This window comes from Apus apus, chromosome 9 (genome assembly GCF_020740795.1).
Source record: "Apus apus isolate bApuApu2 chromosome 9, bApuApu2.pri.cur, whole genome shotgun sequence".
Taxonomy (NCBI): domain Eukaryota; kingdom Metazoa; phylum Chordata; class Aves; order Apodiformes; family Apodidae; genus Apus; species Apus apus.
In genome coordinates this window covers 10,512,016-10,532,650 of record NC_067290.1, presented here as the reverse complement: position 1 = coordinate 10,532,650, position 20,635 = coordinate 10,512,016, and the positions used below count along the sequence as shown (strand labels likewise).

At 44.2% G+C, this 20,635-nt stretch overlaps 1 protein-coding gene across 1 annotated transcript; it reads right to left on the bottom strand.

The window, feature by feature from the left end:
- Positions 1-9,200: 9,200 nt before the first annotated feature.
- Positions 9,201-20,321, bottom strand: ARF4 (ADP ribosylation factor 4). The gene is made up of 6 exons (XM_051627585.1): positions 19,974-20,321; positions 13,645-13,725; positions 13,021-13,130; positions 11,697-11,768; positions 11,045-11,170; positions 9,201-10,159 (listed from the first exon to the last, which is right to left on the bottom strand). Exons 1-6 carry the CDS (start codon positions 20,038-20,040, stop codon positions 10,073-10,075), a joined length of 543 nt encoding a protein of 180 aa, XP_051483545.1. The 5' UTR covers positions 20,041-20,321; the 3' UTR covers positions 9,201-10,072.
- Between the last annotated feature and the right edge of the window lie 314 nt (positions 20,322-20,635).

The window sequence follows — 20,635 nt, the reverse complement described above, 5'->3', positions numbered from 1 at the left end:
CCCGCACCTCTTCTGGCTGGGACGTGGTGAAGTGCAGCAGGAGCTGGGAGGAGAAAAGCTGGTGATGTGGCCTGGAGGTGACAGGCCACAGCATGGCAGGGCCAGGCTCGCTGCAGGGCAGTGCCTGGGGTGGGCCACGTGTCCTCCTTGCCCCCTCGCAGCCACCTGCTGCGGCCAGGCAGGTCACTGCATCCTGCTCCTGCAGCTGCCTCTGCCGCCTTCCACTCACTCCTCCCCCCAGAACATCCCTCAGCTCCCCAGCCAAGGCTCTGGGCTGGCCACCTCCCTCGGGATCTGTGGCAGGGGCCTCTGGGATATGGCCCAGAAGGGGCTTGGGCAGCAGTCAGAAGGCAGGGGCCTGGTGGGGGGAAGGAGGGACATTCTCTGTCCCCCTCCTCACACCAGGAGCTGGGGGGCGGCAGGCACTGCTCAAGCCAGGGCTCACTGCCTGTGAGGACCCTTGTGCCAAGGACAGACCTGAAAGATGTTCTGCAGATCCTGGGCAGCAGCATCACCACTGCTGCGTATCAGCTCCTGCAGCATTCTGTCCATCACAGCCAGGGTCTGCAAAGGGGACAGAGGCTTGGGAGCAGTCCTTGAAGCCTCAGCTGTGACCCTGCGGTGCCCAGGAAGGGGCCTTGGGCCAAGGGAGCTCTTTGCGGCTCCCCCCATCACGGTCTCAAGCTGGTCCAGCAATTAAACAAATGACAGATGCTCTCTCTTAATCCCTCTCCCCCCCAGGAAAGGGAAAGGAAAGAGGTGGACAAGCCCACGGCATACCTTGGAGTAAGCCTGGGCGCCCTCCTGCTCCTCCAGCCGAGGCACGCAGAAGACGCTGGAGAAGCAGGTGTAGAGGAGGCTGGTCAGCCTCTCCCGCGGCAGGAGCCCCACTCTGCTGCAGGGACAGAGAATTGCTCTTGGGAGCCAGCACGGAGGAGGCAGAGCCCAGGGTTGGAGATCTGGACTGACTCCACGCCGTGGGTGACACCTCAACCCCCGTGACACTGCCAGTGATGTCCGGAGGGAAACCCTGGTGGCACCCCCTGGCCCTGCTGTCTCTCTCCCTCTTGGGTCAAGGACTGGGGATGCCCTCGCCTGGGACCTGTGCTCCTGGGGCCACTGGGCACCAGGGAGGCCCAACTGGGGGCTGGGGCAGGTACCTCAGCGAGGTGATAGCCAGCATGGCCTGGTGCTGCACTGTGGTGTCCGGGTGGTCGGTGGACTTGTCGATCAGCAGCCACTGGGAAGCACAGCAGGGTGGGACAGGTCAGGACAGGGCAGTCTCCCTTGCCCAGCAAGGGCCTGCGGGGCTGGCAGAGCCCACGTGCTCCCACCCTGGCCCCCCCTCCCCACTCAGCACCCAGAGGTCCCAAGCTCCGTGGCAGGAAGGGCTGTGCCCATCACAGAGCCACAGGCTGGCCGAGGGACCTGCAGACGGTGTTGATTCCAAGTCCTGGCTCCAGCCGGGCCACCCAGGTGTCTCTGGAGCACCTCCGAGGATGGAGCGCTGGAGCAGCCTTCATTGGTGCCCTGCCCTAACCGGCCAAGCCCTCTCCTCTCCTGCCCCCAGGGCTGTGCTGCTGCCCCTGCCCCTGCCTCAGCCTGCCTGCTCACCCCCTCACCTCCACAGTGTCCAGCACTTCCTCCTGCCTGCGGTTGAGGAAGTCCCATGCAACAGAGTGCATGGTGACGTTGCAGCAGATGGTGGACAGAGTGTCCAAAAACTTCAGCTTGGACCCCTTTCGCTGCCAGACGGATAGAGGACAGATGGACAGACAGTGTCAAGGGGGAGAGAGAGCCGGGGGAGCCCAGCCCAGCCCCCAGCACCTTCTGAGCATGGGATAGGGACAGAAAGACTGGCTGGGAGACATACGCACAGCCTGGTGGAAGTGCCCATGGATGGATACCTTTGGTCTCCTCCGGAAGTGCAAGACTCCGACGGTGTCCAGAAGCAGCACAGCTGGGTCAGGGAGCTCAGGCAGGGCTGGGGGGCAGGCAGGGAGGGAAACTTGAGCCCTCTGCCCCACTCCTGGGGATGTCAACAGCCCTGGCTGAAGGCTGGGAAGCTGCTGTCCCCTATGCACGCCAGGGATGAGGGTGCAGTGCTGGAGGGCAGCACAGGGAGGGGGCCCTGGCACGCCCAGGGATGCGCTGGCACCAGGGGCAGGGCGGGTCCCTGTCCAGGGATACAGCTGTGATGGGGCTGTGCCCCTGGGTCCCTGGCCGCTGCTCCCTGGGAGTCCTGGTGTCAGCCTGGCTGGAAGGTGTGAGCCTGGGACAGGGCAGGGCGGGCAGCCCCTGCCCCCCGTGCCCACACACTCACCTGCCCGCAGTGGCTGGACCTTGCTCTCCCTGTACTGCTTGGGCCTGGAGCTGGGACCCAGGGAACCGTCGGTCTGTGTCCCAGCCTCCTGGACTGGGGGTGGATTCTCCCCCATCCTGCAGGAGGAAGAGCGTGAAGGGGTGAGGGGGACGCCTGGCCTCCCAGGCTACCCTGCCACGGGCTGGTGAGGCAGGGGTGGCCGCACTCAGGGGGCTCTTTGCTCCCACCCTGTCCCAATACTGTTCTCCGAGACGCTGTGGGGGCAAGGCTGGGTGACACACGATGATGCCCCAATCATCCCCCAAGCCCCGGACTGTCCCCTCCCCAGGTCCTCTCTGGTTGGCCCAGAGACCCCTCCTTGTCCCGGGGGGACGGGACTGACTCCGTCCTCCTCCTCCTCCCGCTATGGAGCTGGGGCTCATCTGTCCCGGGAGCATCTCCCCGTGCTGCGGGGACCCCTCTGTCCCCTGCCGGCTCCTGATGCTGCCCCCACCTGGAAGCCAGGGCGTGCCGGGGAGACGCTCCTAACCTCTCAGCGCTTCGAGTCTCTTTCCTCTTAATAAACCAGTCCCGGGACAAAGGATTCCCTCTCTCTCGAGCTGCGAGCCAGAGAGCGCCCTGCCGAGCGCTCATCCGCGGGTACCGCAACCGTTGAGTGCCCCGAACCTGTTGCCAGGACACACGGCGTTCCAACGCACCGAAGGTTCCAAAGAACGTTCCAAGGAACGTTCCAAGGAACGTTCCAACGCTGGAACCAGTTCTTCGGGGAGGGGGGGCCTCGGAACCATGGAACGGGGGAGGGTTCCATCCCCCTCTGAGCGGGGGAGCGGGAGCCCCGCCCGGGCAGTGTCCCCTGCCCTGAGCCACTGAGCCGCATGTCCCCCCAGCCCTTGCAGCGAGCCATGGGGCAGGTGTCCGGTGTCACCTGCACCGAGCCATGGTGCACATTCCCCCCATCCCCTGCAGGGAGCCCTGGCCCATCTCTGCCTGTCCCTTGCACCAAGCCATGGTCCAAACCTCCCTGGCCCCTGCACAGACGCAGCTCATCTCTGCACATGAAGACACAGTTAAATGTTGATTGACAAAGGGACAAAGGTTCCACTAATATTCACTTGTAGAAGCCTGAATTACTAAATATCTCATGTCAATAGCCTTTGCAAGTAGCTTTTTTCAGCAATATGAGCAGTTAACCTTCCATCATCTTCTTACCCCAACCTCTCTTACTTCATCTTGCTTTACCACCTCTGAATTCTAGAAACTTATTCCTGCTCATGCCACACCAACCTCAAATAGGGAAGCAATCTAGCTAAAAATACAGAGCCTTTTATTTTCTCGACTGTATTATATTGTAGTAGGTCATTATATTCCAAGGTGATTCACCATAAAGCCTCTTCAGCCCAAAGAGCAAGATACACACTTGGAGTTGGAAGAAAATGATCAGGGCCAGGATCAAGGTATTCACCTGCTTAAACATACCTGCCACAAAACATGACACACAACCTTGTTGAAAGAGCACTGATTTATTGTAATGGATTTTGGCAGGCTGATCTGTAAACCTTCAGATTCCAATTTTTGTGAAGTTAGCATTTAGCTAAGCCAAAGGGTAGAGGAGGGCCTTTGGACAAAAAACGGAAGCAAGGCAGAATGCGGCAATGAAAGTGGTAATAAGTGATGTTAGAACATTGCAGTGGAGTGATGGACAGTATTCACCCTGTAAAGCTGGACCCTAACTACTTGGGGTCGGTCCTAATCTCTGATGAGTCTAATTAAAAAGTAAAGTGTAATTCAGTCTTGCATGAGTTGAAGGTGGTCTCTGTACTCTTTCTAGACTACCAAGTTGGTAAGAATAGTATCAGTAATTCTTAGAATCATAGAATGGCAAAGGTTGGAAGGGACTTTAAAGATCATCAGGTTCCAACCTCTCTGCTATAAGCAGGGACACCCCACACTAGACCAGGCTGCACAAAGCTTCATCCAACCTGCCCTTAATGACCTCCAGGAAGGGGGCATCAACAGCCTCCCTGGGCAACCTATTCATAACTAAACTTCAAGGTATAGGATTGGGGAGAAAATCTTGCAGGCACAATGGAGGCTGTAAACTTTGTAACTGGGCAAAGAATATTTAGTAAATGAGGGAAAGGTCACACCTGAAGATCGAATGTTTGCAAGTATATGGCATCTTACAGGGTAGAAAGATTAATTGGAGGATCTATTCAAGAAGAAAATCCTAAATATTAGCACAGTGGAAAAAACAATGAAAGTTACTACGTTACAGCTGAGTCAGAGGCCTTCTAAAACTTGCCAGGTCCAAAAAAATTTGGGGAAAAACACTCCAAAAAACCTGAACTCCACTGAGTAAGGCAAACTTGTAGGCTGACAAGAGAAATGCTGTCTAAGGCAGTTAGAATAGTGAGACTGCAGTTGTTATGTTTGGAAATGAAACCATATTACTAACATAGGCTAGCTGAGCTCCCCTTATAACTTTAAAATATACTATTTTCCTCCTTTTTTGTACCTGTCCATAATAACTGGGTTACTTAATCTCATTTCCATAACTGAGACATGAAAAATCTGTTATTTCTCCATAGTACCAGAAGATGGAGCTGCTCAGAAAATAGACTTGCCTGGTATTCTGGCTCTTCCAAGAAGGCTCTTCCTTCTCGTTCCCAGTCTAGGTGCTTGAGTTGCAGACCAAGGAGAGGGAGAGCACAGGAAAGCAGAGGGCAACGGGAAAACACAGCACTGGAGCGGGTCCCATAAAATTTTATCATCTTTGCACTTGGCAGATAATCCTTGAGTATCTTCAGGAGAAAATTCAGCCCCATGAGTTAGTGCTGGAGCTTTTTCAGTCCAAGTATCCCTGGTTTAATGAGCAAAATGCAGCAGCACAAGCCGCCTGCCGATAGCAACAACGTATCAGGAACCAGGCAGCAGCCATTTCTGGTGTGAAAACAGAGAACTGGGGTCTAGGTTAGTAAAAAGTCACAGTTCAAAAGAATTGTGGGGCTTTTTTTGGGGGTGAGTACACTTAAGCACACTTTTGGTCCATATTCCCCACACTCCCAAGGTACATTGACATTCACATTGGGTAGTAGTACATGGTGCTCCCTACTCCATATAAGGTGCTTTTAGCTCCCCCTACACATCTAGACCTTGCTAAGCAATTAAAGCCACCTCTTAGAGCCCAGATTCATAGAAGCCTCATAAAGCCTGTCTGTTTTATTTCATAAACTGAAACTCACCTGTGTTCCTCTTCCAGCCACTGGAATGCTTCATATCCTTCACATGGGAAAAAAAGGCAATATTGTCTTTGCATCTTTTCAAGATTTTTATTTTATTTTTGTTGTTACTCCACTTTCCCAGACCAGCCATTAAAGAAAAAGGGAAAAGGGAACACCTTACCTTGCTTCCTAATCAACCTTCCTATCTCTGATATGTGATGCACTGAACTCAAGAGAGACAGCTCTGCTCCACCATCTGCTCTGACCAGCTGTTGCCTTGGGAGGGAGGAGTTTCTTTCACACTGGATCCTGCTGTGGACAAACACTCACAAGAACATTACAAGAATTAAGTGCACTGTAAGACTTGGCCTTCTGGAGGGAAGAGATACTTGGCTAGTTTTTGGGTTGTTCTGGTTCTTGTGAAACGTAGTTCACTTGTGTATTTGGTATGTACAAAAAAAACCCCAAGTTCTGCCAGATCCTTCAGGCTGGTCTGGCGACTTGGAACTTGTACTATTTTTTTTCCTTGACCTTGTCCATACCACGCAAAAGATTCTCAGCTCCCTATGACAGTACTTGACTTCCTAAACATCAGTATGTCTTGTATCACTGCTATTTTTGAGGAGACTAACTTAAGCCTTCAAATAAAATGCATTTATGTATAATAATACAACAAACAATAATGCAAAGTATAATTGAGAGGAGGAAGAAAAGGAAGGAGAAAAATGGTACAAGAAACACCTGAACTGACTTGTGTAGTTTGCTCATATCCCACATTCCTAGCATTAAAAAAAGTTTAAATACTTTCAACTCCCATTCAGTAGTAAGAGCCTGAAATATTTCAGTTTTTCTAGAATTTGCATGAGATCCCTTAATAGAACTTGATGCTTTTGCAAGTTTTCTGCACAATGTACACCACCTTGGGTAGCTAAGCTTTATTCATAGGACCAACAGCAGCATATTGAATGTTATTTCCTACTCAAGTCCCCATCAATACCATTCTTGACAAAGGAGCGAAAGATGTACTGGGACAAGGTGATGTGCAAAGTTCCATTCTGTTGCACTCCAACTGCCCTTGTCCAGAACTTCATATGGAGATTACTCAGATGAGCAAGGAACTGCAAACTGGGCTCCAAATTCTAATCACTGGCAAAACCCTAAACCACTTTTTACACAAGCCAGGTCATCGCTGCAAGTGCCCTCATAGTTTTCTATTGTCTCCAGTAGATTCTTTTACTGGTTTATGCTTAAAACACAGAGAACAAACCAAGGAAGTAGAAACACAGCATTTGTTGCTAATTCCTGTTGCATTCAGAACTGATTTCTATTCTGCTTTCAACAAGACAGACCAAAGTCTACAGATTATCAATAAAACAATGGCAGAATAAGTTCTAGATTGTTAGTAATTTTAAATTAAAAAACCCCACAAACATCAAACATCCACTTCTTGTAGGATTGAGTGATCAGGTTAGCTACATGTGAGAAAAACAAAACAAGACTTTTCCCCTGGTCTCCATGTTGATCTGAATATTCATGCCAAACTATTATCCTAATGTTGGAAAAAAAATGAAAAGCCAATCATGCACATACTGAAAATACAATTGATAAATTGTCAGCCTGGCTAAATAAAATACACTAATCCTGCAGAGTTTTGCTCTCTAGAGTTAATCTGACCATCTGATACAGAAATAAAAACTCTTGTATACAAATATTACTAAACTGACTCCCTAGTGCAGCAGAATTTACCTATTGTTTGAATATAGGAATCAATGCTACACAATTAATAATTTCAGCTACTGGCATTCAGGATTTCCTGTCATTACAGTAGAATGAGGAACAAACTTCATCTTGTGCCTGTCTAAAATTCTCCATTTCTGGGACAGACAACAGCTCAGTTCAAGTATTTGACTTCCAATACGGAGATCACAAAGTTAGTGTATCTAAACTCTTAACAGACATGACTGAATCGGATCTTCACAGGATTTCATGTGCCTCTGGAGGGCAGGAATGTATTATACATTGTTAGAGATACACAACATATATAGGTCCATGTATAATCGCTTTAGCCGAAACTAAGAATTTTAAAGAATTCCAAAGACAAAAAAAAAAAAAAAAATTACTTATCCACAATGTCTTCAGTGACAGTCAGTGCCTTTACAGTAAGAGAGCTCTACTGTGTTGGGGTAAGACTAGCATACCAATGGTAGTTTTGGTCAGTCTAAGAATGCGATGCTGCCACAGCGAATGAACTCCCTGGCAGGTGGCCATATTGATGGAATATGATGTGGATTTCAACACCACAGTGTGATGCTGGCACTAAAAGAGTTACGGCCATATAAAAATTAAAAAAAAAACCAACAAAAAAACCCAAACCTCATGGGGACTAAGTTTGTTCTTGTACTAACAAGCACTAGCTCCATAGGAAAAAGAAAGCCACCAAGATTGCAGCTCACAGCAATAGCCAGTAAGAATACGCATAACAAACGACTTCATGATTTGTCATCTGAAGACAAGGCAGCTTGAAAATGTTTAGAGAATTGAGAACAATTGATCAGAATGTAATAACCTGAGGGAAAGTTTATTCATCACTTCCATCAACAGTGACTTTATTCCACAGCCTATCAAGTTTCTTGTTCCTTCCACAGCTTAATATTACTATGAACAAACTGCATAAAACAGACCTTGCTTCCAAGATGACAACCTTACACTGTCCTGGGTTCCTGTTACATACTGAAACCTGTTAACAACCATATTCAAGAGCTCTAGAATTTTCTCTGGTTAGTTGTGTTCATGCTAAGAGTACTTCCTAGAAACTTAAAACTCTTGTTACAGCAAAGGCTGTCTTGGAAGTTGCTCTTAAGCTAAAGTAGCTTGAGTTTACCAGGCCTTATCACTGGGATTTCTTGTAGCAAGAATAACAAGACTTAGGCTAAAAGCAAGAGATAAGCTTAGGCTAAAACAGCAATGAAATAATGATTTAGTTCCTAAAAGCATACAACCCATACAATAGAATCTTTCAGTTGGAGGACTGAGGCATACTGGCATTCATACAACAGAAAGGCAACAGAAAAGTATTTTAAAATACTAGTAAGTAATCACTAGTAGCAGCCTCACAAAAACATTTGAACTACAGAGGTATAAAGGGGAGAAATACAAAAGCAGACAGTAGCAGTTGCATAGAGCTTATTTTTTGGGGTGACTATAACATTAATATTGATTAAATCCCTGTACAAGTGTCCAAGTTAACTCCTCAGCCAGCCATCGTGACTCTCCTGCTAGAACCTATGTCAGTTTTTAAATGTAGATGCAACTATGAAACAGACATGCATGCTTTCCAGGCAGTTTGTAATAGTTTTATTACCATTTTTCTAACGGTTAGTATTTTCATATCTGGACATCTTAAAAGGAATTTTAGATTTACAACTTCTAAAAGACACTTACAGAATTATGTAAGTCTTGATGACAGCTACTCTACTGCACTGTATACAACTTTGCTGCCCACCTTCCATGTTCCATTCCACAGAACTCCAAACAAGTGACAATCTGAGCCTGATGCTCAGTTCAAGCTGCAATAAAGCTCAGTATATGGAAAAAGATTAAGTAATAAACTGGCAGTTCAAATATTCCAGAAATCAAGAAGAACATACACAGAAATATACATTTTATAATTTTATTAGGAATAATTCCAAGTGGGTTATGAAGAAACTAATCCATTGAGTTTGATGAATTTTCCAAAATTTCTTTATGAAGATATGTTCACCAACAAACAGTAGAACTTCAGCAGAACTATTATACACTGGGCAAAAATAGTCAGGCTGATACCAAAAAGCAACATGCAACATAAAAAAAAAAAAAAAGATACAATATAAAGGAAGACAATCTGCTGAATATTAAAAACAACCTCAACATGAGCTCTTCGCAACCAGCACAGAACTATTCTACCCATCAAATCCAATTCACACAAAGGCAAGTTGGGTTTATAGAACCCAAGGATTAATAACATGTTCCTCAGTGCAGTAGATTTATATAGTGTTTTAGAGCATTTCCTTGGCTGGAACAAGCAGTATTAGGAATTCTTTTTGGCAAGGGAGAGAAATAAATATATATGGAATGCTACATTTTCAATCAGCAGACTGTCTGAGGAATGAAACAGGACATCAGTAAACTAAAAGTAGCAAGGAGAAAAAAAATTTAAAACATTAATTTATTGGGGCTTGAAAGAGTATTCAAAACAGATCTTAAAGATGTCACAATAACTATATTCAGGCATTTAGGCTAACAAGAGAAATAAAATCAGAAGATACACTTTTTCCAGGTTAAGGAGATTTTTACCCAAGTATATTGCTACCTTTGCAACATGTAGCTCGGTAAACAATAATTGGCAACAAAATAAGTTGAAACGCTGTAATATCCTGCCCAAATATCAGTTCCAGATACTGTAATAACCAAGATGCAAACTAATCTGTTGTAACAAGCCTAGACCACTTATATCAAACATGTCCCTGGTGAAAGAATCATCCAGTTGGAGTTAGCGTTTTGAGAGTTCATTTGACAGCCAGTCGAGGCCCTCATAGAGACCAGTTCCTTGTGTAGCACAGGTAGCCTGGACATACCACTGTTAATGCAGAACACAGAAAAAATTACATTTAAAAACTGAGGACATGCCATGTTATCACAGTATGTGACAGATACACACAAAACTAATGTTCCTTAAACACTGTTTTGTACCATAAGCAGAGTCAATATTCAACAGGTGCTATTTTTTTAAGTTTTGGAAAGTACATATAAAGTAGATGGAGTTCAGACACTACCAAAAACTCAGTGCTGTCCTACCAAATGCTTGAACACTTCAGTGCATCAGAAATCAAATACAGAACATGCATTTGGCTTACATGCTGAAAACTGGCTTATTGTTTTTGCAAGAAGGAAATGGAAATTGAATTACCTAAATTAACAGACGTCTAGAACATTTTCTATGGCTGTGATCTTAAGTGTCAGCACACAGACATTAAGTGAGTATTACAGAAGGGTAGATGGTTTATGTGAAACAACACTATGTCTCAAAGGCTTGTGCAGATGGAATCTACCGATTCAGGAGCTATGTAGTTTCCTCCCATCTTTGTAGTGGGAAGAAAGCAGAATGTATTTTCTCCCCTAGAATAATAAGTATTGGGAAAACAGGAAAACCATCACATGCTTTGTCAAACATGTCTGACAGCTGCATTTCAAAGACAGCCTAGAGCATTTATATTTTTTCCAGGAGAAGGTGAGAGATGAAACACTGCAACAGCTGTACACATTGGATTATATATCTAAATCATTCAATATTTTGAACAAGGACCTTAACTCTGCACTACTCTGCAATAAAGAGTTTAATAGCAAGTATGTTCATCTTTCTACAAGAAAAGTTGAAAACTTCCCTTTCCTTAAAAGGTAATTACATTTATGACTTATCATAAAGGAAGACAAGAGTTCAGCAGCCAGGAAACTTCCCACTTACAGTTCTGTTACGCAGAGACTGAAGACCTAGTTTATCTGTCATTTCACTGATTGCCATGGCATTTGGCAGATCTTGTTTGTTTGCAAACAGCAGCAGCACTGCATCTCGCAGCTCATCCTCCTGAAGCTAACAGAAAAAGCAGTCATGTTATTCAAATAGCTCCATTAAGTACTTCAATTACTTCAACAAGTGCTAAAGAAACCTAAAACTGATTGAAGGATTATGAACTTCTCCATTCTTGCTCCTGAAGCCACTAGTTAGTACTGACTGAAATTTAACTAGTACCCAACAGAACTACTCCTACAAATAAGAAAATTCTCTTTCAATAGGCAGTTAGCACTTATGAGCACCTCGCTGCTGAAATTCTTAGCACCAATTTGCTGTTCCAAAATGCTTTCTTCATCTGCTGTTTCTATTCATGTTTTATAGAAGAGTGAAATGTTCTGACACACACTAATGTTCCTGAGCTAAAGCTCTCTACAGAGTTCAGTTACAACTTGGTGCACTCTGTGACCCAGAACTATCAGGTCAATACAATATGCTCTGTACAAACTCCTTAAAATTTTAAAATCCTAAATCTCTTAGGAAGCTAACGTACATCCAAAAATAGGACAATATAACTATTATTCTTAAAAAGGTTATTGATACTTACCATTTTCTGCAGCTCATCTGCTGCTTCCTGGATTCTCTCTCTGTCATTGCTGTCTACCACAAAAATGAGGCCCTGTAGAAAGTTAAGCAGTTTTGAAAAAACAATGCCAACGTGCAGTACCATTTTAAAAAATTAAATACTCCTACTGAATATTCTGACTATCCCCCCTCTTAAGTGAGCAAATTTGACAGAAATTTTTGTTTAAGCAAGGCAAAGTGTCTGTCTGAAAAAGTAACTAAGTTTCAACTGCAAAATAAAACTAGGCCTTGTAAATCAAAAAAGTTAAATAACAAATGTCAATGTATAGATTAGTGTGGAATTCATTAGTCTGAAAGAAAAAAAAAAAAAAGACATCAGCAAGATTTCAGAAGCTAACTCTCCCCCTCCCCTTTCATTCATTGTATCACATTAAATGCAGGGAGAGAATCACAAGTGCTTCACCGAAAAAAACCTACCCTAAAAGTAAGGCCTGAATTTGTTCTTAAAAGTTTGTACCAAACAGTATTTCTAATGGCATCTCTGTTACTCAAATGTCCTCCTATTTACTCATAAAATTTCAGTCCAAAAACCTTACATTTTGTCATTCTCTTCAAGAGAACAGAGGCATCTTTTAAAAATATTCAGTAACAGGGTGGAAGAAGGAACTGAAAATAAGTGTTACTCTATTCACAACAGTACTTTGCTAGCTCCTTTTTGTCAGTCCAGACTTCTCCGTTTTTCTGCACCAATCACATCCATTATGCTGCACAGAAGTTTCTTGGAAACAATTCTACATTCAATACAGCATAAAAATTCCACTTTGAAAGTTTTCTGATCCTAATAACCTATTTACCTTACTGCTTGTGAACCAAAAATGGCAGCAGTCACATCAACATCAAGCAAGTACTTTCTAATCCATCAGCAACAAGATCTACAACATTTTTAGAGACTCACTGTACTAAATACACTGAGAAAGCATATTAAAAGCTTTTGAGGTTGATTAGAAAAGAAAGAGTATGTAAAAGGATGCTAAGACAGTAACACCAGTTGAAACAGATCAAAACATAGATACAGCAAAGCTGAAGAGTTCCTCCCAAACAAAGCAGCTGCTCTAGCACACTACAGAACACTGATCCTCAAGTACTTCATCTTTCCCACGCTACTCTCACAACTAGACTTGAAGCCTTCAAGCTAACAAACCAGCTTCAACTAGAATAAATCTGGGTGTCCCTCAGAACTTGGAGGAAGTAGCGAGGAGCCTTTCTCAAAGGAAGGGACAGAAGCCAACTTTCCACGTAGACTTTACAGAAGAGGTCTTTAACAACTGCCATCTCAGGACTCTTACCTGTGTGTTCTGGAAATAATGCCTCCAAAGAGGTCTAATTTTATCTTGACCACCAACATCCCAAACTGTGAAACAGATGTTTTTATATTCTACCGTTTCCACATTAAAACCTAAGATAAAAGAGTCAAATAGTTAGAAACAGTTAATGCTAGTGTTAAAATGTAATTTTAATCCTGTTATAGACAGTTACTTCCTAAGTTATATTTCTCCCAAATATATATATAGAATGGTTTATCAGATCTGAATTGCTAGATCAAGAAGAAAACTGACTGAAGGGGAAAGGAAAAATTCAATAAAATTAGAGTACAACATCTTGGGTACAGCAAGTCTTTCAAGCAACTAAGTGCTCAGAGAGAGGTTCATGGTGTTTGGGGGAAGTACTAATACTTAACTGGGTCCTATATTCCTGAGAATCTGCTGCTGGCCATAGTCAGACACGGGATTCTGGCCTAGATGTATCTTTACTCTCATACAGTTATGTCATGGCAGTACCATAAAGCCCATGTTTATCTTGATCCTTACACTAACAGCAAAGACAGCAAATTCCTAAGCTCTTCCAAAGCCAGTCCCTACAACACAAATTCAGAGTAACAAGAATGAAGGCATGAGAACTGGTTATCTTACCGATAGTGGGAATTGTGGTGACGATTTCTCCCAGTTTCAGTTTGTAAAGAATAGTTGTCTTTCCAGCAGCATCCAAACCAACTAGAGTAAACAGAAAGTTTGATTTATTTCACAGAATAAACGACAATATGCTAATTTTAAAATATGTCATTTTAGATACACAAGCAGCACATAGTTTTTAACTGATCAAGTTTGCAACATCACATTTAATCTGGGAAGGTCTCACTTACTCAACCTTCAACCAAGGCCAGCTCCACATGCACCTGAGCCAAGATGAGTTGGCACTATGAATGGAAGACATTTCTGTCTCCCTCATTCCAGTTCGTCCACATATATCCTAAGGGCTATAATTCTTCTTCAGGACCTAACTTCTAGTCATGGAGATCCACCAGGAGGCTTTCATTAGGAATCTCCATTTCTAATCCTTATAGAAGGCCTTCTGCCCTGAAACTTGCTCTTCTGTTTCTACAACAAAACTCAAGCTTGCTGTTCTTTGATGCAAGCTATGTGGTTAATATGTGACCCTTAGAAAAAACAGAACAAAAACTGGAGCCTCAAAATATATTTTCTGAAAGCCATCACTGACATCGCAGGCATATACTATAGTCTTCGGAAACTTCTTGTGCAACTGCTCATTGTGAGGCATTTCAGAACACATTAAGAGCAATTCAAAATGCAATTATTCATGTGAGAATCCAATGCCTAGCACACAGGCACCTAAATAAATAGCAGGTATTAAACACACACCACAGCAATAGTTTGAATAAAATGTCTATTTATGAAACCTAAAATAGTTAATAAAATTTTGCTTAAACAAAAGTAAACTTCCATCAAAGAATGAATTAAATAATACTTGCATAAGAAGCCAAATGTTATCCTTGTTTGATAACATTAAGTGTTCTCAGTTAATTACCTATTTGGTGACTGCAATATATTAAGCTCTAAGTGATTTGATGACTTGACTGTTAATAACACAACTGTTTCCTCAGCTTTGCAATAAAATGGAATTTGAAATTACCTACTTACTCAGAATGAAACCAAGCTCTTAAAATGCCTCCTCCTTCTCAAGACACAAACTGCTGTTACAGCAAACTAATTAAGAAACTACCTATAATTGTCCTATATTCTGATACTGGGAACAGGATTATACATGCCAATGCAGTTTCTTTGGTATTGTCATTGCATATCTTTTTTTAAAAGCTGTCCTAATTGTTTATGTCATGAAAGAAGGGAGGGCTGTGTGTGTGTGTCAGATCTACCATCAAAACCAAAGCTCCTTGAGGGGTAACAAACTTGCAAAATGCTCAAATTAAAATTTAACAGTTTTAAGTTTCCTATTGTCTAAGAGTTGCTCTCTCTTAGAGCCACACACAAGCATGAACAAAAAAAGACATGGTACAGCAGAAGTTTCACAAGAGCTTGCAAGTCATGAATCTTGTAAATGTTAGCATTTTCCCTACACCAGTGAAGTGTCAGGTAGCCTTAGAAAACCCCTTAAGGAAACTCAAGCCCTCAGATACTCCAATTATGCTGGAAAATAATGTTTTTAACAGCACAGTGCTTGAAGAGCAACACTATTCTTGCACAGATCAACTTCAAGTCAACATTTGTAGGATGCCTAGATCTTTACAAGAAAACAATGTATGTACATGACAAATACGTGATAATTTTGCAAGTAAATTAAGATTCTTTAGTGAACCACCAATATAAGCTACACATACTCAACGTCTTCTCCCACCCTCCAACCTCCCCCCAAGAACCCCACCCCTCCAAAAATTATCAGTAGAACAAACACTGACAAGATCTGTTAAAGTCAGCAAATGGTTTTAGTGTGTTTTGGAGTTATACTAAAGATACAGATATTGACAAAAAAGCTGATTTCCTTTTGAAGAATATACACAGGGTATTGAGAACCATTTGAAGATCTAAGTTAAGGAATTAAGAAAGAGTTATGAAGTTAGAAACTCAAGAAGAATATAAAACTATTTCCTAAACTGAAGAAACTACTGCCCCAGTTATCCACTCCATTCTTGTCCCAGGATCCACCAGCAGCTCCATGGCATTGGCAGAAGGCTCCATCAGCTAGAAAGCACAAAGCCCAGAGACTTTGCTTAAATCCACTCTTACCCACAGTTCCACTTAAGCTGCTGGACTTTGAACTGAGGCAGGCTGAGCTATGGATACATGTTTTCTTTTTCCAACTCCACACTTGAGACAGCAGCTTTTAACTGAAGGAAGGCAACTTCTGCAAATCATCATGACCCTATTTGCAAATACTGCCCTTTTTAGCCAAACTGCAAATGTTACAAAGTCTCAACAAGCAACAGTCACATAACCTCCATTACTTGCTCAAATTTGGCATTTACCACCCTTTTTAGAACAAGAACTTTCAGAGCACCAAATCACCCTTAATCTTTCGAGCAAGCGTAACTATTGCTTTTAGTAGTCCAAGAATAAACATGTTTGCATTTGCACTGGAACACTAAATATATGAGCTACTTCCACGTCATAAAATTCAAATGTTGATGTAACTATCAAGATTAAAATCTAAGTTTAATGAAAAAGTAAATTTCTGATTCTACATCGTCACTGATTGCAGTGTGTGACCCTGTACAAGACCAAGGTCAGCAGTTGTAACACAAAGCATTAACATTACAATAAAGTACAAATGGGAAGCTAAGACTTGCACCAGCAATCATTTATCTTTAAACTGAGTCAAACAAACTCTTGCTCTAGCTGGAGAAAAAACAGCTACAATGCTTTCAAGTTGCTGTTAGAACCACTGTGGTTCGAAGCCCTTCACTCCTCTTAAGAATGTTTTACTCACAGCTTGTCAGCTGTGTTTCTGAAACTCAAGCTTGTAGTTCTCCCATCCCAGGGAACACCCCGTGTGACCACCTCACATCTCTCACCAGCCTCCTATTCAGACCATTGGTGCCTGAGTATCAAGCTGCCTCAGTTATCATAGCACAGAACTTCATTCAAACTACAGATGCAGAAAAACTGATGCCTTTTAAAACAGAATCTCCACCAAGACCAATAGATTTTGCTCATCAGATAGAGACTTCTGAAGTTCACTATAGAAGACAGCGTGCTGCTGCTTCCAACATCAATGTTTCCCACAATCAGAGAAAAAAAATCCCATGCCTCTACTGTATATAATTAATTGGTGACATTCATGTTACATATAAAAGCCAGCTTAAAAAAGAGAAAATTAACTAATCCAAATCTACTAGAGGCTTGTATTCGTTCACTTTTACTTTTGTACCACTTCCCTCAAAACTTGTCTTTTTTATCTTTTACATACTGTTCTTTCAGATTTAGTTTCAATGGTGTCAGTCTTTGGGGGACATAAAGAGGTCATTTTCTGTACAGCTTCTGAAGAAAACACACACAGGTGAAAAAACTCAACAGCATGCAATCCAACAATGATTGCAAATAAACCAACAAATAAAAAAACAGCTAAATGGTTTTGTGCTGTACAATAACACAATCCCCAAGTAATCTGACATTTTTTCATTATGTATTTAATAATAACCTTTGTATTCAAAGCTCCTGAGTAGTTTTTATCTTAACACTTGCACAACAACACCAAGATACAAAACACTAAATTATTATACTGAAGGTGCACAGGGAGTCAGTAACATTTCTTTTTTAAACACAAGAAACTACAAGTGAAGTTCTACAGACAGGCACGCACAGGGTGGGTTTTTCCACTCTGATGCCCCTGTTTCCTAGTCTAACTCTTAAGTCATTCAACCCTATCCTTCAGTTATTCCTTTTCTTTTCCCTCATGTTACTTTCTTCTATAAAGAGAGCACAGGAATTATTTTCCATTCATTTCCTCAGAATAATTTTAACTTAATATTTCTGAAAAATACATAATTATACAAGTACAGTTTTTTTAGAAACAAAATGTCAGCAACAGTATACCATTAAATGTCCACCTTTTACCATAAATGTGGTTTGAGAATATAAAAGTGTGTCATGTTTACTGTTGGTAATGATACCCTATCAAAAATACTCATATTCTGCAGAAGTCTGTAACACACGCTGTCTTAAGATCTAAATTCATTCTACTTTATCTTGAACTCTGCAGAAACAGAGGAAAGCTGTGAAAGGGAAGTTTGAGTTATCATTTAATCAACTAACTCATATATTTTCCCCTAAATATTTCTCTAGAAACACCTTACTCCACAAAGTCACTTTATTAAAGTAAACCTACAAGCCTAGCCTTGTCCAGTTCATTTCCAAATAATAAACTGAAAATTATCACCTTGAGAAAAAGTCTACTTCGGTCCCAGTATTCATTCAGACATCTCTCCTCAAAGTGCTAATACATAACATGGAAGCCTATGAAGAGCTTCTTTTCCATGTTGCAGGTATAGACCAATTATGTGATCTCAAACAGAACATATTCTGCTTCTAAACACCAGATTTAGGTCCCATGACACACTCTCAACATAACAACAGCAGCAAAAGCTTTACCCTTCTATACTATATAATGAGTACGGTGCAGTCTCATGCTCTGATCCAGTCCAGCACGTGAATGTAATACATGCCTTAAAACAATGTTATTTTAAAAAAAGATGCAGTTGAACCAACTGCCAGAAAGAGCAGCTCCCTAGCTCATATCTAACCTACATTTAAAATAATCACATACCCATGAAGAAATTAAGGCTTTGCAAACTGATCTGTATGACACCGCTTTTCTGTTTTCATTATTTTGCAGGATGCAACAGAATTACAAACACTATAGATACTATCTCATGCTACATTCAAGCTCATTTGAAGATTTTACTTCATTTATCCAGAGTCATATGAAGAAGAGTCTGGCTGCAAAGGGGACAGTCAAATCACTTCCTTAAAACCAACAGATGTACTAAGGCATCTCAAAAACAAAAATTACTCAGGTTATTTTGAAATGGATGAGAGTCTCTAATTTCAAGCAGAACAGATACAATAAAAATGACTGTGCATGTATAAAAGAATTTTGTCATGAGAAAATGCAGGGACAAAATGGAAAAGATAGAATTTAAAAATGCTGCATTACTGTGTCTGCTGTGCATACACAGGCAGCATTAAGGATGAGTAGCATGCCAAGAAGTTTCACAGTTAGGACTCAGTCCCATTGCTGGCTGCATTGAAATGAGCACTTCATATAATCTCTTAGGACAAGCTCCTTCAATCTATGACCACAAGTCAAATTCAATTCCATGCAGTAATAGCATTTGAGAAAAACTTGGGGATTAATACCTGTTTACACTTCAGGGGTTTGGGGGGTAGGTGGGTAGGTGGGTGGAAGAAGCTGGGAAGAGTTGGAGGAGGAAATACCAAATGCAGTATGCTCTTGCTCTGACCTTTTGAACCATAATCTTAAGAGTGAGAATCTTCAAGAGCTGCAACTCTTACACAGTCCATTTCAAAAGAAACACAATCTAATTCCAAACAAATAAGCATGGGCTGACAGCACTATGCAAGGATTGAAAAAGCAGCCAAGAGGGTTCTGTGATATTTGTGCATGAGGGTCAGGAGAACTAAAATGCACAGATGCTTATCCTGAAGTGTCCTTTCACAAGAACCAGAAGTACAGACACTTTTCTTTCCCGAAAATCGGCCATTATATGGCAATTTCTTAAGCTCTTGGCGCTAAACACACAGGGCTTTGTCACATCCTGTTCGCAAGCCCAGGCTGCTGGGGCAGGAGCGGCGGCTCCAGGCCCCGCAGACCCGCAGCGCGGGGAGAGGCGAGGCCCTCACACCTCGCTGCTCCCGACAGGCGGGCACCGGCTTCACCTCCTGCAACTTGATCTTTGTTCTACGTGTGGCCCCGGCCCAGCGCAGGCGGAAGCGCAGGTGCGAGGGGCTGCAGCCCCGCACGCCCCGCAGCAAACGGGTTCTGCCTCTCGCTGTCCAGGGCGAGACCCCCGACAGCAGGATTTGGAGGAGGGGGGGTGATGAGGGCAGGGGCAGAAGAAAGAATAAAACGAGAACACAGCGGAGGAAAAGGGCAGACATATCCCGATTCCCACCCCTTCCCCCACCGCTCCTTCCCCTCCCCTCCTCTCCTTCACTTTCCAACGACCCCGCAAGCCCGAAGGAAAGGAGATGAAGAGACGTCCCATCTCCCAGGACGTCCCGGGACGGGGCAAGACACCCCCTTTCCCCGCCAGAACCCCTCCCGCCAGCCTCCCCTCCCCCACCGGGACGCGTCCGTGAGGGAGCGGGCGGGCCCGGCCGCGGCTGCCGAGAAGGGCACAACGGCTGCGGCAGCGAAGCCGCGGGGGACCGCGGCCGGGCGGCGGCAGCGAGCCGCTGTCACCCCTTACCCATGAGGATGCGCATCTGCTTCTTGCCGAAGAGGCGTGAGAAGAGCGAGGAGATGGTGAGGCCCATGGCGGCGGCGGCCGGTGCGGGGCGGGAGGCGTGAGGCGAGAGAGGGAGCGCGGCCCGGCTCGGCTGTGCGCACGGATCCCTCCGCGAGCGAGCAGGCAGGAGGCTGGTGTGCGGGCTTCGCGCGGAGGCGCCGGGTTATAAAGCGCAGGCGGCAGCACCGATAGCGGCGGTTACTGCTCTGTGACGGGAACCGTGCTTGCCTGTTCCCTGCCACGTCACTCTCGCCACGGCCTCCCAGCTCCAACGCGGACGAAATCGCGTCACTCTCGCCACATCCCCCTGGGCCGCGTCACCGCCCTTCGCCACACGGTCCGAGAGCCCAATGGCGGGGGGACTACTACTCCCAGCAGGCACCGCGCCCGCCCATCGCCCCGCTCGCCTTAACCCACCGCCGCTAGTGCTGCCGGGAGATGTAGTTCAGGCTCCATCCGCCTCGCCGCAGCTTCCGGCCGCCCGGGGCACGACCGAGCGCGGCATGCCGGGAAATGTAGTCCGCCGGGGCGGAGCGGCTCCCGGGCCGGGCAGGGGCCCCGCTGCCCCGCACCCCGGCCCCGCAGCACCGGCCGGGAGCCCGGGCACAACTGCCCCCGACTGA